General features: G+C 37.6%; 1 protein-coding gene across 1 annotated transcript in view; it reads left to right on the forward strand.

Moving 5' to 3' along the window:
• LOC139731781 (cytoplasmic dynein 2 intermediate chain 1-like) overlaps positions 1-15,873 on the forward strand; it is a 38,184-nt gene extending 22,311 nt beyond the window's left edge. Inside the window, exons 16-29 of the mRNA XM_071642658.1 lie at positions 1,158-1,187; positions 2,436-2,515; positions 3,643-3,718; positions 4,986-5,199; positions 6,231-6,295; positions 7,169-7,220; positions 7,929-7,995; positions 9,158-9,245; positions 10,296-10,362; positions 10,922-10,980; positions 11,376-11,421; positions 13,105-13,282; positions 14,948-15,020; positions 15,639-15,873. Of these exons, the coding sequence (XP_071498759.1) occupies positions 1,158-1,187; positions 2,436-2,515; positions 3,643-3,718; positions 4,986-5,199; positions 6,231-6,295; positions 7,169-7,220; positions 7,929-7,995; positions 9,158-9,245; positions 10,296-10,362; positions 10,922-10,980; positions 11,376-11,421; positions 13,105-13,282; positions 14,948-15,020; positions 15,639-15,752 (1,209 nt within the window). The 3' untranslated portion in view covers positions 15,753-15,873. The remainder of the gene's footprint in view (positions 1-1,157; positions 1,188-2,435; positions 2,516-3,642; positions 3,719-4,985; positions 5,200-6,230; positions 6,296-7,168; positions 7,221-7,928; positions 7,996-9,157; positions 9,246-10,295; positions 10,363-10,921; positions 10,981-11,375; positions 11,422-13,104; positions 13,283-14,947; positions 15,021-15,638) is intronic.
• Positions 15,874-16,481: the final 608 nt, after the last annotated feature.

Below are 16,481 nucleotides of genomic sequence, written 5' to 3' on the forward strand. Positions count from 1 at the left end.
TTAACCCCCCCCCCCCCATCCATTATTTGTTTGGCATGAGGCTGTTTGAACGCAATCTTCAAAAGGTAAAACATAGTTCTCAAAAGGGCTTAAAATTCATCTTCTTCCATTTGGAATTTACTTGTAATGTGTTTTGTAGAAAAGGCCTACCACAAAATTTGTCTGGCTGACACGATTTGCCAGGATAATGCGTTGTTTTGGAAGATTTTGAGATCAAAAGTGTGAAATGATTTTAGATTGGAGTACAAGAGTAGTGGGAGGGTACATAGAATGTAATATGTGATTATCGATTGTGCCCTAGCAGTAGTATTTCCCCAACAACCTGTTTGTGCGATTCACTCTTTCATGGAGGAATGGTTGGATACAGCAGTGAACCGAATTGTAGATCAGCGATAATCAATTATAAAACTTAGCATATCAACTGCAATCGGAAATGTTCTCAGATTGCAATACTGTCAGGATACTTTTTGGCTGATATTTTGTATTGTCGTCATTTATACCCATCTGAAATTGTGTTATCACAGCAGTATTTCACACATTTCTTAAGTAGATCCATCCATTTTGGAGCAAAAATCAACAGCCTTTTGTATTCAGTGAATGGAAACTATGTTTTACCTTTAACTCCATAGTGTCATTATCCTTTTCAAGCATGTTTCCCCCTTGGCATGACGAGCTTGGAATGTCTTATTCCTCCCTGTACAAAATGCATACCAATTTTAATATAGTTTTGTGTCTTTCTGATCATGGCAACCCTTGTAATGCATGAATGTACCTTGAATAGGTGCCATGGAACATTTCTCAGCATGTCCAATATAAACTCACTACACTATCTCTCACATGTATCAGTTGACCTCCACATTTGTTTTTTGTTTTTTTGTTTTTAGTATTGACTGGAATTTTACTAGGTGTTATGAATTCCTTTCATTCTCCTGCCTGTTTGTTTTTTATTTTCCTGTATTTCACACTCTGAATTTATCATTTCTTGTGCCAGATTGTAATTTTTTCACACACAGAATTCTTAAGTCCTTTCAATCACTGGTTTCATTTATATGTAACCTTCGATGTGTTGTGCCATTACTAACATGTGTGATCACCTCCAACCGCACCATGTGATCAATGACCCGGCCTTGACCTTTGTGCTGTGTGTGTGCGCACAGGAGGACCGTAGCTCTGACGACATGGACTGGGTGAGTTGTCGGAGTTGCCTCGTCAAAATGCTCTCCCCAAAATACGTCGGTGACATACTGGCGTTTCTTTTTCCTTAATGAGAAATGCAAAGCCAATGATGAACCTATCTTGTAGAATATTGTGACATATTGCATCCAAATTTAATCCACATGTTTTTAACTTGATAAAGGGTGTAGTATTCTGGGGGGCATTTATGAAGCATTTTGTCATATATTTTTTTCTGAAACACTGTTATAAGCCACTGCAATTCTTACATCTGATATGGGTGAGAGCAAATTTGTGCGACAAATTTGCCAGACAAAACGCTTCATGAAATGCCCCCTGGATATTACATTTACAGTATATCACACTTTTATTTTACTCCCAGACAGTGACAAAATCAAATGTATCGCCTAGTTGTAGAAGCATTTGTACTTTTCAGTGTGTCTTCAAGAATGCAAAGCATTAATATCTACAGTCATTTTCCATACATGCATGTTGTAACCTTGTGGATTTTGAAGGTAGTGAAAGTTCTGTTCTCTTCATTTTTCTGTTCAATTCCACATGCGTGATCACCACCTTGTTACATCTGTGAATTGAAAAAGGGCGGCCCCATGAGGCCGCAAACCCTTCAATTCAAGTGCAATTTTCAGTGTGTTTGTTGATCATACCAATCATCATTCAGTTTGATTTTCGTTTTGTAAACAAGAGTACTTGTCAAAACAGAGATAATTTACTGCATCAGTCTGTTCCCCGCATGACCATGACTTATTAACATGCTCTGAATGATGCGATAGTATGCTCTTGACAGACATTTTTATTTGTGCATGACAGTCTTCTGAAGATGGCAGTCGGAGCAAGCATGCATGCGTTGGGTTGGAGTGTGTACATGTAGGTTTACCAAACCCATGCATGTTCAGCATGTGTTAATGGTTGCTGACATAATTTCGTGTGTGCATGGATAGTAGCCATTCATGACCGTGTGATACACATGTAGTAACCAAAAACTTTTTACTGTTGAAAATGCCAAGTACCCAAACTTGATGCAAAGCTCAATATTGCATGCAATTTACTCTGAAATTTGGGAACTGTTTTCTGTGCAAACAGTGGAGCTAGTATGGAGAAAAATGAGAAGCTGCAAGATGCCAAATTTTGAAAGCAAACCCAAGTGTTCTCAACAAATTAAAAAGAGAAAACGGTTGCAAAATGCTTTTCCTCATTACTTTCATTCTGTCATGTAATTTTCCTCGTGTTTTGAAAACATGTAGAAAGTTGTGGAAAAGGCTGGATTGACCAACAGAGGACTCATGTGTGTTTGGAACATCAACGAACCGTCCAGACCTCAGAAGTAAGTCTTAGATTACAGACCCAATCACTATTGACTTGTAGTTAAAAGATAAGAGCAAAGATTATTATATAGTTGATCATGAGGAGATGATGAGATAGAAATAAACATAGTGCAGTATTTTAGCACCATTTCAGAAAGACCCGTTCTGGGGATTATGGGAAGGGCACTTTGGGTACTTCAACAAAGGTGCATTTTGATTGTGGTAATGCATGTAATACATTTTATATAATGCCACTAAGAAAAAAAAAGAGAAAAAAAAAGAAAAAATAAAAGGTTATAACAATTAAAGACACAATTTGATAGGGCCAGTTTCAATACCGTTTAGAAAGATGAGAATTTCTTCTGCAAAGATGCTCCAATAAATTTGCTCCATTTGTCTTGTTGTAATGCCGTTATTGGTTACATGTGATGCCACATGACAGAAAAGGCATAGGGCGTATCTGGCCAAGTCCACTACTGTTCAGGAAAATGAGAATTACTTTTGCAACAATTCTCCAATAATGCCATCCTCATGATTGAACAAATTTTGAAGTGGATATGGATTTACAGATGTTAGCAAGTGCAGCAAGATGATGATAACACATGTACTTATTGGTGGTCAGATTTAAGCTCTTGTCAGCTGGATATTTCGAAGCCACGCCTTCCAACATCCATCTAAAAAGACCAAACTGCCCTACAGTGTAGATCAGGCAATAATTGTGTCAATGATCTTATAATTATGTCATACAAGTAATCATTCATATTACACCTAGGCTGAATGTATTTTTACATGTGCAATGTTGAATTTCATACATTTTCTTTTTTCAATAAGTGCTGGTTAGTCAGGTGTTGTGTATGATCCATAATTTAGTGTTTTATGCACATTGGGCATGTGTAATAAAAGTAATACCCTTGATTGTATCAGGACGTCATTATTTTTTTTTTTAAACCAACAAATGGCCAAAAAAATAGAGTGATTGATCTGCATTTACTAATGGAAGCAGAAATAATCATGTTGTAATAACTTTTGGCAACATACTGTGACTGTCATCATTATGAGAATTTAATAATGTGATATTTAATGCACACTTTTTTTTTTTCGTTTTCTTTTTTTTTTTTACATTCCATTATCTTACAATCCTTCCCAGGATATTGGTGCTGAAGTCTGTACCGATGACCTGCACTTTCAGCCCCTCCAAGGCAACCATGGCATTCTGTGGAACGGTAGGTTCCCTAAAAATTCTCCTTGCTTTGTGTATGGATGGTTTTTGCCTCCCATTAGGTTTAGGTGCTTGTTTTTATAGGCTTGGCTGGCCTGGAATTGTAACCATTTCTTTTTATTTCTATACATACATTGTAAATTAATTAATGGTGTCAGTTTTATCACAATATGCAAATCACAGCCACTTACATGTACTTGCATCTGCCTAAAAGATTTAAACAGTTGTTTTAATTACGAGAAGTCATTAATCCTTTTGACAGTAGACAGGAAGTGGCCCATTGTCGTAAAATTGTACATTTTTTTTTTCATTTTTCTTACTAATTTACAGGTATATTTTCTTTGAAGCATATAGTTCAAGTATTCTGAGCAGGAAATCACATGCTATATATATACGACATTTATATTGTGGTGTTTCCAGTTTTGCAAAGTTTGTGAGTTCACTGATTGATGTTAACAAGATTAGCAACTCACAAAAGAAAAATGCAAAGAAATGAAGTTCAAAGTTGTGAAATCACTTATCTCCTCTTGAAGAGGGATAGTACCACTTGTCATTCAACCACTGTGGTTCTTGTTCATGAATTCATCTATTCACATACATTGTCTCTCATAAGATATCATATGCTTGTGAAATATATGGCAAGTAGCAAATACAGTATCTCATAGTATAATGTCTACCAATATTTAATGTCTATTGATATGCCTGTGCACGTATGTAGTCAAACCTGCCTAGGCAACCACCCAAGGGAGAGTGGCCGTTATAGACAGGTGGCCAGTATGGGCAGGTTTTCTGTCCATGTTTCATGCATTGAACAATGCCATTTATATTGATCAAAATATTGCACCCCACAGCATGAATACAGCAAGTGAGCTTTTCATGAGTGCATTTCTCTGCTTCAATGATCAGTGCGCTTTTAGCCATACATAACTGGCACCGCTGCAAAACAGAAAAAAAAAAAAAAAAACATGCTGAATTATCAACTTGGCTGTGGATCTGTATGGGTCTGTGGCCACTATACACAAAAGTTATTTTCTACCGTGGGAAACAAAATTGGTGGCTTCTGGCAGCATTAGACAGGTGGCCACTGTACACAGGGTCTAGCTTTGACGTGGCTTTTCTCTGGGGGAGACTTTTCAGTGGCCGTATACAGCAGGTGGTCTCTAGGACAGGTTTGACTGTATGTGTGCGTGCACATTTTTGTGTTTGTATGTATATCATCATGTAAGAAACAAGTGCTCACAAGTTTGACAATTTGCTTTTTGCTACGTCAGTTGGATGGGTCCATCTGCGTGTGGGACTTGAGGGAACCCTCCAACATGCACCAGAAGTGCGAATTTGGCTGGGGTCACATGATCGTGCGGGTGCCGACGTACAGCACGGAGTCCGGCTCGCTGGAAGAGAGCCACCACAGTCCGGTGGTGGCCATGCAGCCCATCGTCAGCGCGGAGGATGCCAACACTGCAACCAGCAAGCCAAGCAGTAGTGGTAAACTCCCCCATTTTTTTATTCTCTTCTTCTTCTTCTTCTTTTCTTCATGAATATGTGAGAAAGTGATAGGTCGTTAGAGGAAGATACTCAAGATTTTAGTGCTATGTCATTCAAAGATGCAGATAAGTTTTAGTACCGGTATGTTTTTGTGGTATTTAGTACATTTTTATATACCCAATAAGACAATGTTTCTCTTAAAAGAGAAGAAATGTACTTTTTGTTCTTGTTGTCTCTTATTCTTCCTTCTTCATCCTCTGTTGTTTTCAACAGGATATTGTTTGTTTAACTCAAAGTGGAAAACTTTTAATTTCTCTTGCACAAATGATTTTATAAGTAGTCAAAACTTGCTCTGTGATAAACATAACTTGATAAGTTGTCATTTTGTAACCCCAGAATAGTTTTTTGATGTTACAGTGTGTTGAGAGGAAATATCTACAATATGGTGTCTGAATGGTTAATTTTGAAAAATTCATGTTTTCTTTTTGGATGTCATTCTTGTGGACATGCACAATTATGAACACATCACACTTGCTGCAGATAATACATGACAAAATTACTAACAACATAGATATCTGTTTTACAGGTCTTCTCAAAACAAATTCAGAAGGTGATAACAAATGTCCATGTCAATGGAGACTATACTTTGTATGAAAACAGCGTTCTTGCTTGAATCTTTCCTGTTTAATCTTTGCTGATTTTTTTTTCTTTTGTGTGTGTGTGTGTGTGTGTGTGTGTGTGTGTGTTTCCTCATAAGAACCAATCTCAAGTAGGGGTTTGCATGTAGCTCTAAATGGTTTCTCTGAAAAAAAAAAGAGAAAATTTACACACATTTTTTTTTTGCATTTTGTCAGTACTTTGGGAAAATTTGTGCAGACTGTGCATTACAGTGGGAGTTTACTTTTGTTCTTTGCGTTTGACAACTGTGCATATTTATTTATATCGACCTAGACTGGTTAGGCAGAATGAGTACTCCTTGGTAACCTCTGTAGATTTATTAAAGTCTTCGATCCTCTTTGTATTTTCTCTAGATGATTCTGTAGGTCTCTCCTTTCAACTGGTCACAGTTGATGAAAAGGGAACCATCAGTTTCTGGGTGAGTTTTCCCCTCTCCAGTAGAGATGGCGGTTTCTTCAGCAAAGTCTGTTTTGTCATAGTTCTCTTCTCTCTCAGCCACTGTGCATAATTTGCTTCAGGAAGTTTGTGTTTATGGAAATACATTTCTAAAAAAAAGAAAAAAAGAAAAAATGGTTTTGATTTGATTCAAATTGTGCAATGCACGAGCACCTTGACATAGTGGATAAAGCTCTTGAGTTTTAGGCTGAGGGTCATGGGTTTGACTTGTCTGATACATTCTTGCATGTTCATAACTAAAAGTGATGGAAAATGTACAATTTTGATGGATAATTTTTATGTCAGTAGTAAATGACATGCCATGCAATTGAATGACATAATATAGACACAGCTAGTAGATGTATTCTAAAAAAAAAATCCAGTCTTTCCCTAGTATGTATTTCTTATGTGCAGAGATTCAACTTTGGAATATATTTTTTTAACAAGTGCAAAAATGATTGAATAAATTAAATGTGTGTGGTATCTGTGATCTGCTAGTCGTTATGATTTAAGTGGAGCTGCCAAATCTCCCATATTCTGCAGTAGTTCACTGAAAAAGAACAAGATGATCTCTTTATGTCACAGTGGTATAATGTCTCCTCAATGTGTGGATTACATTCGCCTGATGAGAGGCACATAACACACAATTCCATGTATGTCTTTAACCCTCTCTGTGTCAGGGACTTTAGACAGTGTGGGCTTTTCTGTGCTAATTGGCAGTCAAACCATACAAAGGATTTATTGGGTTTTTTTAGAACCACCCCAATTTAATCAATGTAAGTATTGGTAGCCTTGTTTCAAGAAACATGATTACTTTTGGCCTCATTTTCCTTCCTTCTCTTGCTTTCATCCACAGGTTGTGCTAGAAATAGACAAACCTGACGAAGCCGGTTCGGAGTATGATCTAGGTGAGAGTCTCTTTTGACATGTTCTCCATACAAGTTTAAGGGACCAACAAAGCACTTGAGACAAAATAAGAATTATGCAGTATTGCAATATGTATGTTCTTCTTCTTCTAACTGTAAGAAATTACAAGCGTGCCTTGGCAACATGTTTCATAATCAGTTATTTGAATTGTCATATATTGCAATTGTAAGCAATATACTGTACAGAGCCAGTTTCCATTCTCTAGAATTGTTTATATTGATTCTATTTGATTTTAGTAGAATATTTCTGTATTTGCATTGCTCTTTTTATTTGTGTCTTTACAGTAAATGCACTGATTTTAAAGAAAAAAGAAAGAAGTTTTGTATTTTTACAAATCACTTATACAGTCATACAATAAAGAATTGAAAAAGCCATTTCAGAATGGTATTAGTGAGAGTGCTAGAAGGAATTAAATTTATACATTGGTGGGAGAAATTGCTGTTGCAATGTACCATTAGGATGGTAATCATAATCCAGTAGATACAGCTCAAACCCACCTACATGCAATATTGTGACTGTGTGCTTTCAGACGTATGATTTTATTCATGTGTAAAGGTCTTCTTGCAAAAACTGTGGAGTAAAATGAATATGATTGTTTTGCCCTCCTGTAATGTAACACCCAGTGATTTAGCATATACACTGTATTTGTTGGATATTTCTGCCATCAACATTTTCTGTGCTTGATGTAGGTCTCGTACCAGGTGGAAAGATAAAGCTGATCAAGAGTTCATCTATTCAACTTCCAGTGCCGTCCAGGTGAGAATCATATCCTTTGCAGAGGTATCATGACAGTGTGCTGCTGTGTGAAAGATTCCTGTAACTGTTGCATTCATTGCAGAAGAGAATATTTGGTCTGGAGCAATTTGTGCAGGAAGTTGCAATGCAAAATTTCTGCAAAACTCTTTATAAGTCATTTGGCTTTTATCAGGGTCAATTGCTTGTTTATTGTTGATTTTTATGTGCATTGCATATTCTATCAACAACCACCCCGGCCCCCCCGAAAATTGTGTGAATTTTAGTCAAGCAGATCATATATTATGTGTTGAGCTCCTACTTGCTGCTTTGAATGTGTATTATATTCCTATCTTCTTTCAGTAGACCTACTCATTTGATAAAGATAAAGAAGAATGTATTGACGTATTGCATCTCCAATACTTTCATTGCCTATAGATTTAAATGCAGAGAGTAGGCAATATTTCCCACATGCAACATTCCTCATCATTTTGTCTTTTTTGAAACTGAAGGCATTGGCAGCTGGTATCTTCAGGCGCATACGGTCACAAAGAGATTTCATCTCATGAGTGTTCAATTTTTCTTCAATTAAGGTGTCAAATCATCATAACAAAAGCATCAACCAACCAGATCAACCTTTTTGCCGCTGACGCTTACACTTTTTACACTTACACCTCTTAGTGTACTCGTATTAGTATGTTGTCAGACTGATGACAATAATATACACAGACACTCAACAGCTCCTGGTGTACTCTATAGTGTGTTATCTGTGCTTCCATTACATGGCTATGACTCATGAGTTAGGCTCGTTTACACCAAATACGGTACGGGTAATGGGCCGGGTTTTTGCTATTGTGCGCCAAAAGGAACCATGTCTGGTTCTCTTACAATATCACTTCCCCGCTAATAATTTTGTTACAAAATTAATCTTGCACTGTTGATTTTGTTGCTCTTGATTTTGACATAACAATAACATTTTGGGTGATTTTGTATTGAATTACTGATTCTCTTTTAACAGAACCAGACATGATTCCTTTTGGCGCACCATAGCAAAAACCCGGCCCATTGCCCGTACCATGCTTGGTGTAAACATGTCCTTATGCAGTCTTCTGTGGATTTTTTGTTTGTTTTTGTCCTGTTTTGTTTTGAGTTTTTTTGTCTCATTTTTTGTTTTCTGACACTCCAGGGAGCTGGGACCAGTGTATCGTTTGAAGGTCACTGACATGCAGCTGGAGCCATCCAATCCCAATCATTTTTACGTCGCAACGGATGCTGTGAGTACTTTACCTCGTCAATGGCCTTTTTTTCCCCAAAAAAACCCATGTTCCATCTTTGACAACATTTTGAAAGGCACCCGTTTGACTGGAATTTGATATATACTATTCTGCAATTTGTCAAATTTGATATGCTAAACCTGGAAACGACCCCTGACATTTGCAAAAAGAAAGCTGGGTCAAGGAACTAGTTCTGCAACATGACATAGTTTAGGAACAGAGCCCCATTGCATAAAAAAGTTGATAGGAAAACGACTCTTGGCTGGAATGGCAGTTGTCAATGTAATGACAAGAATCCAGCTTCCTGATTTCACTGTTGCTTTGGGAAGTTGCCATTCCAGCAAGAGTTGCTATCCTAATATCTTTTATGAAACGGGCCCAGCACTTGCTGGTTTTACGTTATTCTTTGCGTTACTGCAATATTTGAATACAAGATATCAGAGACATGTTTTATACAGTCAAGATAATGTGTTCATGGGCAATACTTATATTACCTTGATTTGCAGGCCTAGAATGGATGACTTCTGCTATGCTCTTGTTGCCTTTCTTCGCCTTAATCAATCCAGTGCAAAAAACAGTGCACTGTCATACACTAGCCTGAATTCTGATATCATCAGACACACCACTTATGAATATTACCTCGTTTATAAGCAGAAAAAAGAAAATGAGTTAGACTAATATCTTACTTGGGTTTTAGAGAGAGGTATTGCCCTGTGATTGTTGAAGTCACAGGATGCTTGATAGGTCTTAAAATGTCTTCCCAATTTCATTGTCTGTGTCTGATGCAAATTACCAATAAATGTGCACACCAGAGTACTGAGAATTATTCTATATGTGAGACACAGAGCAATAATTTGCTCTTTATATATCGCAGCCCATGTTTATCCTCCAAAGAGAGTATGAAGTCCCAAGTCATAATCTGTGTAGAAATATTAGTGTGCACGTACCTTGTCAGACATAGTGTTTTGATACTAAATACATTACATTAACAGACACTTCACATGAGAGTGCAGCTCACAGCAAGCTTCTTTCTGTAATTATTATTCACAGGGTTGTGTAATCCATGGAGCTAGAAACACAGAGAGGGTGTCCCCAAAATACTTTTGGGTGGATGAAGGTGAGTCCCTCCCCCCCCCCCCCCCCCCAAGAAAACAACAACAAGGAAGCAAATAAATGAAACAAAAATAAATTCAAAGGAAAGTAAAACAAAGCAGAGTGAGTGATGTTGCATAACTATTGTGTTTTGATGATTTCTTGTGTTTTTCTTCTCTTCTATGTTTGGATTTAGGTCTGGTACCATGTAAGAGTGCACACTCCTATGCCTTTATGCAAGCAATTTAATGAGCGATCATCTGTCAGATGCTACTGATGCTAGAGCGTCGTTAGGGCATATAAAGCGAATTCAGCATTGCTGGGATATGCTTTTTGTTTGCAACAATTTTAATTTTTCATGCTCCTTTTTTATGTTTGTTGAGAGTTTTGTTACAGTTAGCCCTATGAACACAAAGGTAAATGTTCAAAGAGACATCTATCCATATACATTGTAATGCGTATTCCCTGATGTCTGTGTGTCCTACATTACCCTATATGATAAAGGTGTCATCTATGCATGAATGTATTGCAGTTTGAAAAGTATGATGTAATGCATGGTTCTTTCATTGATTTTGTCCTTGCAGGTGTTCCCACTGGGGTCAAGTGTATAGACTTTTCACCCTTCAACCTACCATGTTTTCTGGTAAGACTTATTTGGCAGTAGTTACTCATGACTGTTCCTTACATCTTTTTTTTTCCTCACTTGATTCACTGTGAGTGTTGTGATTGCACAACTGGTTAAAACATAAGCTTTTTTATAATCATGTTTAACTCTATACTAGCTGTGTCCCGCACTGCAGCCATTATTCCGTAATTGTTTTATGAAATAGAGCTTAAATGAACAGTTGTACAAGCACAGTAATTATGACAGGAAAACAATGCAAACATAATATGATCACACTTTTAGGATTAATAGCAATAAATCACAAAATAAACTTTGCGGTAGAATCATCTGTGTATTGAGACAGGATGGTAGAGTCTTGCTCTTTGTGTTTCTAGCGTTTAATGACCCCTCATTATTCTCCTCTTCATCATTAGATCGCTTGCAGCGACGGAACTGTGCAACTCTTCAGCACGTCCAAAGGTGAAAGTCTCCCTCAATTGCTGGATCAGTGTCGTCATTTTGTTGTGTTTTGTATTCTTTTGTTGTTGTCGTTTCTACATTCTACATGTCCCTTAGAAAAAAAGAAAGAAAAAGAGAATTTTATACACTCTCTGACAATGGAAGCACTAAATCAGTGTGCAAGCATCATTGATAATTATTCAAATTCATTAAATTCTTTCGTCAAGATGTTTTTATGATTTTATCATGGCTACTACTAAAACACTGATCAATTCAGTGCTTGTTTACGTAGATACAGGGCAATTTGTCAGTCAGTTGCAATGAAAACGTCTCGACGAAAGAATTTCTTAAATTTGAATAATTACGCAGTACCCACTGCATGCTATAAGGATTAGAACCAACACTTGCTGTCGGGCGGAAGCTCGGTGGTCTAGTGGAGATGAGCCTGTCCGGAGATCAGGAAGTCGTAGGTTCAAATCCTGTTCGAGTATGTACACCCATGATTTTTTATCATGGCTACTACTAAAACACTGATCAATTCAGTGCTTGTTTACGTTGATGTAGGGCAATTTGTCAATCAGTTGCATCAGTGATAAGTTTATTAGTGGATCAGCACTCACAATTCTTGGCTCAGATTGACTGGTTTAATGTGGGAATTTAGATAAATGTACTTTGAGTGCAATAGCCTTTTATGATTATTGTCTCAGTGCATGAAGTGATCAATCCCATCTTTCTGTGGACTCTGATTGATGAGCCAAAGGGAAAACAAAACTATAAAATTTCACAAGTTTTCAAAAAAAATTGATATCTGTTATCATAATGCATAATGGAGATGGTGTCATCACTTTGCAAGTCTCTAGTCTTCACAGCAATTTATTGTGAAAACAGAATTGTAATTATTTGGCAATGATAACTTTTTTAAGGGGAATGGGTTGCAGTTGCCTCCATGTACAAAACTGTATGTCAAGCCATGTACTCAGTTGTGTGTGTGTGTGTGTGTGTGTGTGTGTGTGTGTATTTTTTAAAATGTAATTATGAACTGCATATATGTGCCATATATTTTGCAGGGTTTTTAATTTTGTGAATTTTGCAAGGTGGGTGCTAATCTCAAATTTAGAAACACACAGAAATTTTATACTCTGATCCCAGCATGAATGTGATGTACACTCATGAATTTCTCCCTTCATTGATATACTTCACTTGGCCATAGGGGAATTTGACCACTTGCGAAACTGTTGGGAAGTCCACATTTGCAAAAAAAAAAAAAAAAAAAAAAAAAAAAAAAAAGATAAATAAATAAAAGATAGACTTGCTAGGTATATGGTGTATACAGTATCAAAGAAAATGTATGTGTTATGTCTATGTAATTTGTAGTAGCACAATGACGTGTTCTCTGATGACTGTTTCTGTAGCGAGCTTCTTAAGTGTATTCAAGAATGACTGTTTAATCACACATCTTTTGTTTGTTTGTGTGTGTCTGTGTTTGTTTGATACAGAAATAGTCTTGGAACAATATATTAACCCGTTGAGGACGGACTGAATTTGCTACAACATTTTTTTCCCATAGACATCAGCCTGAGTGTACTCGGGACTCGTCCTCAACAGGTTAAATGAGACAGAGTACTTAAGATACATTTTCAAGGTTGTATATCCTTATCTAATGTAAAGTTTTTGGTGACTTTTGTTTCCTATATGTGGGACTAGGCTCTCCTCTTCTGAGCTGGCCCAATGCCACCCAAGGCATGGAGATCGTTGCCATCTCTTGGTCCAGGTCTAGGCCTTCTGTCTTCTACGTGGTGGATGTCACGTCCAAGGTCTACGTGTGGGAGCTGTTGGAGAGCGACGGGGGCCCCATCAAGGTGGAGCAGTTCTCACGCGGCAAGTACGTACCATGTTTTTCTATTTTCGCACGGAACATGACAGTTTATGACTCGTAAACTTTCAGGTATTGGTCGAGGTATTTACAGACTTTTCCATTGCACAGTAATACTTAGATGCCTAGAGTATCTTAACAGGAAATAATTTACCCAACAAGCTGCCTTAACACTATCATAACCAAGGGCCTGTTTCATAAAGATTGAGTGTAAGTTGCAGTCACAATCTGAAAGTTGCTGAAAGTTACACTTGATTTTTCTTGTAATCAAGCATAAGTGTCTTTATGAAACAGGACTTATGCTCAATATTGAACTTACGCTCGATTCAATGAGTTACACTCAATAAATCCAGCGTAAGATCAATCGGAACTCTTTATGAAACGGGCCCCACATGTGATGAATCCTGCATGAGATGTCAATAAGATGTGAACGAAATAGTTGTCGTGAAAGGGTTTAGACAGTAGGAAGAAACTGTGTCACAACAGAACTGAAGTGGTTTGTGTAGACTTTCACAGTCTTTGCAATTGTAATTGTGTCCTTACATAGCTATTGCAGTCACTTATCACTTGAAACAGCCACTTGATTGAAGTCTTGTAAGCTTAGGCTTGTGGTGCTCTTAGACAATCATGAATTCAACAAAACTTGTGTTACTCCTATCCACTGATATGACAATTAATACCACTGTTTTTGTGTTTATAGAGGAATGTTGTCAGTTATTCTTGCCAAAATGCCACGTTGCATGTTTTGTTGCATATGTTACGCCATTTCTCAGTTGAGCATACAGTATTCTCACAGATATACAGTATAGAATGGGGCAGTACATTAATTCTAAAATAAAGACAGAAACCGAGGCAGCCACAAGCAAAGCCGTTTTGATATTTGCAAATGATGATCTTGACTGAAATACCTGTAGTCTCAACACAGCATCACCACGCTGTATTGAATCCAAAGTGTACCTGTTGTAATATAGAATAATTTGTGGCTGGAAATAAGTTGTCCTTAAGTAGGATCAGTTCTTATATCAAGGAAAAGAGATGTATTTCATTAATAGCCATGAGGTTATCTATCAAAGGAAAGAAAATTATTTGATAAACCAGTGAAAAACAGAACGTTATATGTTTGTGTTACAGTAATATTGCAGAGAGGAAAAACATACCTTTTTTGCTCACTTCACCTAACTTTCTCTCCCTTTGATTCTTGTCCACTGTTCCCCTCACACATATGCATCAATTCATCTATCTATCTATCTATCTATCCATCCATCCATCTATCTATCCATCTATCTATCTATCTATCTATCTATCTATCTATCTATCTATCTATCTATTTATCTATCTATCTATCTATCTATCTATCTATCTATCTATTTATCTATCTATATATCTATCTATCTATCTATCTATCTATCTATCCATCTATCTATCTATTTATCTATCTATCTATTTATCTATCTATCTATCTATCTATCTATCTATCTATCTATCTATCTATCTATCTATGTTTCTGGCTATCTGTATATCTATCCATCTCTATCAATCTATTTGTCTATATCTGTCTATCTGTCTATCTACACGTATCTATCTGTCTGTCTACCTATTCATCTAACCATATCTGTATACTCTCACTGTATGTCTGTCTGTTTGTCTGTCTGTCTTCTATCAAACATCTGCCAGGCTGACGACGCTTGCTGTTGCCAACGATCATGCAGCCACTGGCTGGGGTATGGCAGGCAGAAAACCCGAGCTGGTGAGTTTCCTTTGGCAGCTGGAGCTGTTCAATCAGACTGCTAAATCATGTGGCTAATTTTTTGCCGAAATCTAAACTGTGTTGTGGAGGTGATGCCGTCCCGAGGCAAATTTGAAAGAAACTCTTGACATATTACAATCAACAACAACAACACCACTATGGTGTTGGTATTTACTTCGACGTTCACAGATCTTTAATATATTACTCCGTCACAGCACATTTGACAAATGCTGAGATTGCAGACAAAATAAGGGCAAGAAGAATGTATTTAATCCAATGATTGATGTACAGTGCATGTTTGACAGTCTCTCTAGATGTAACAATGTGCAACGTAAAAAAGACCAGAGTTCTTTTCCAGTGGCACACAGAACTGGAGATAATGTCCTCAAAATGTTGGGAATGACTTGATTGCTGTTGTTCATAGAAGCCAACCAAGCCTCTTGTGCTGTCTCATTCTGATGGGACAAATGAAGCCTTACTGTCCCATTGGTGATGTCCGCCAAATTACTCTACAGTCTTCAGATCATGCAAAGAATCTTGATTTGGTCACACTGTAACTATGGCAACTCTCAATGTTTAAATTCTTTTGTTGTTATATTTTGTGATCATCATCTACAGGCCATCACAGACAGCATGGGATCGCTGGACATTCATCGCATCAACTCGAGATTCTCCACGGCAGACGCCAGTGAGCTGGACTCTTTCACAACCTATGTGGAGCAGCTTATATGAAAAAAATGGGCTCCCTCTTGTGCCGCTGGCTTTTCTCTAGCACCAAAGGAGGGATCAATGCAAATACTTATGTCAACCAAATGTACCTAGAAAATGGCTTTTTGCATCTTAGGGTAGCAAGATGGGGTATCGTCAAAATCTGTGGTCTGATCTTAGTACGGTTACATCATAGCAGCAACATCGATGGCAGTGTGAAATATTTCTTGTCCGTAGCATGCAATGCCGAGGTCACCCACACAGCGACATGGAATTGTCATACAAGTGAGCAGCCATGAATACAGGCACTGTGTGAAATGACCCAATGTGTCATGAATGTGCAATGGTTTCTTGTGTGCTGTCAACACAAGTAAAGCATGTGTCATCACATGAGGCCCATAAGACTTTTCGACCTTTACACATTACCCAATTTTTTTTTTGTTTTTGTATGGGAGTCTTATACCCCTTTCAGTAACTCGAGCATTTTTGGCCAGCTCATGTCCCGAACTAAATTGGCCCATGGCAAGCAGTAAAAATTGCATTCAGCAACTATAGCAGAACAGAGCTACTTTTACGATGACCCAGTTATGAACTTGGCCACGTAAGGGATAATTACCATGGTAACTGAATGTGCGCTCCAGCGCGGAGGCACGGCAAGGTTATTGTGACCTTTGATTTGCAAGGAATTTTGGCCCAAGCCTGGCGTTGCTACTGTTCATAAACTCTTCGATCGGCCCTCACCTGGTACTAGGC

Source organism: Diadema antillarum, unplaced genomic scaffold (genome assembly GCF_040938485.1).
Source record: "Diadema antillarum isolate AM-2024a unplaced genomic scaffold, OU_Dant_1.0 seq00000384_RagTag, whole genome shotgun sequence".
Lineage (NCBI taxonomy): Eukaryota > Metazoa > Echinodermata > Echinoidea > Diadematoida > Diadematidae > Diadema > Diadema antillarum.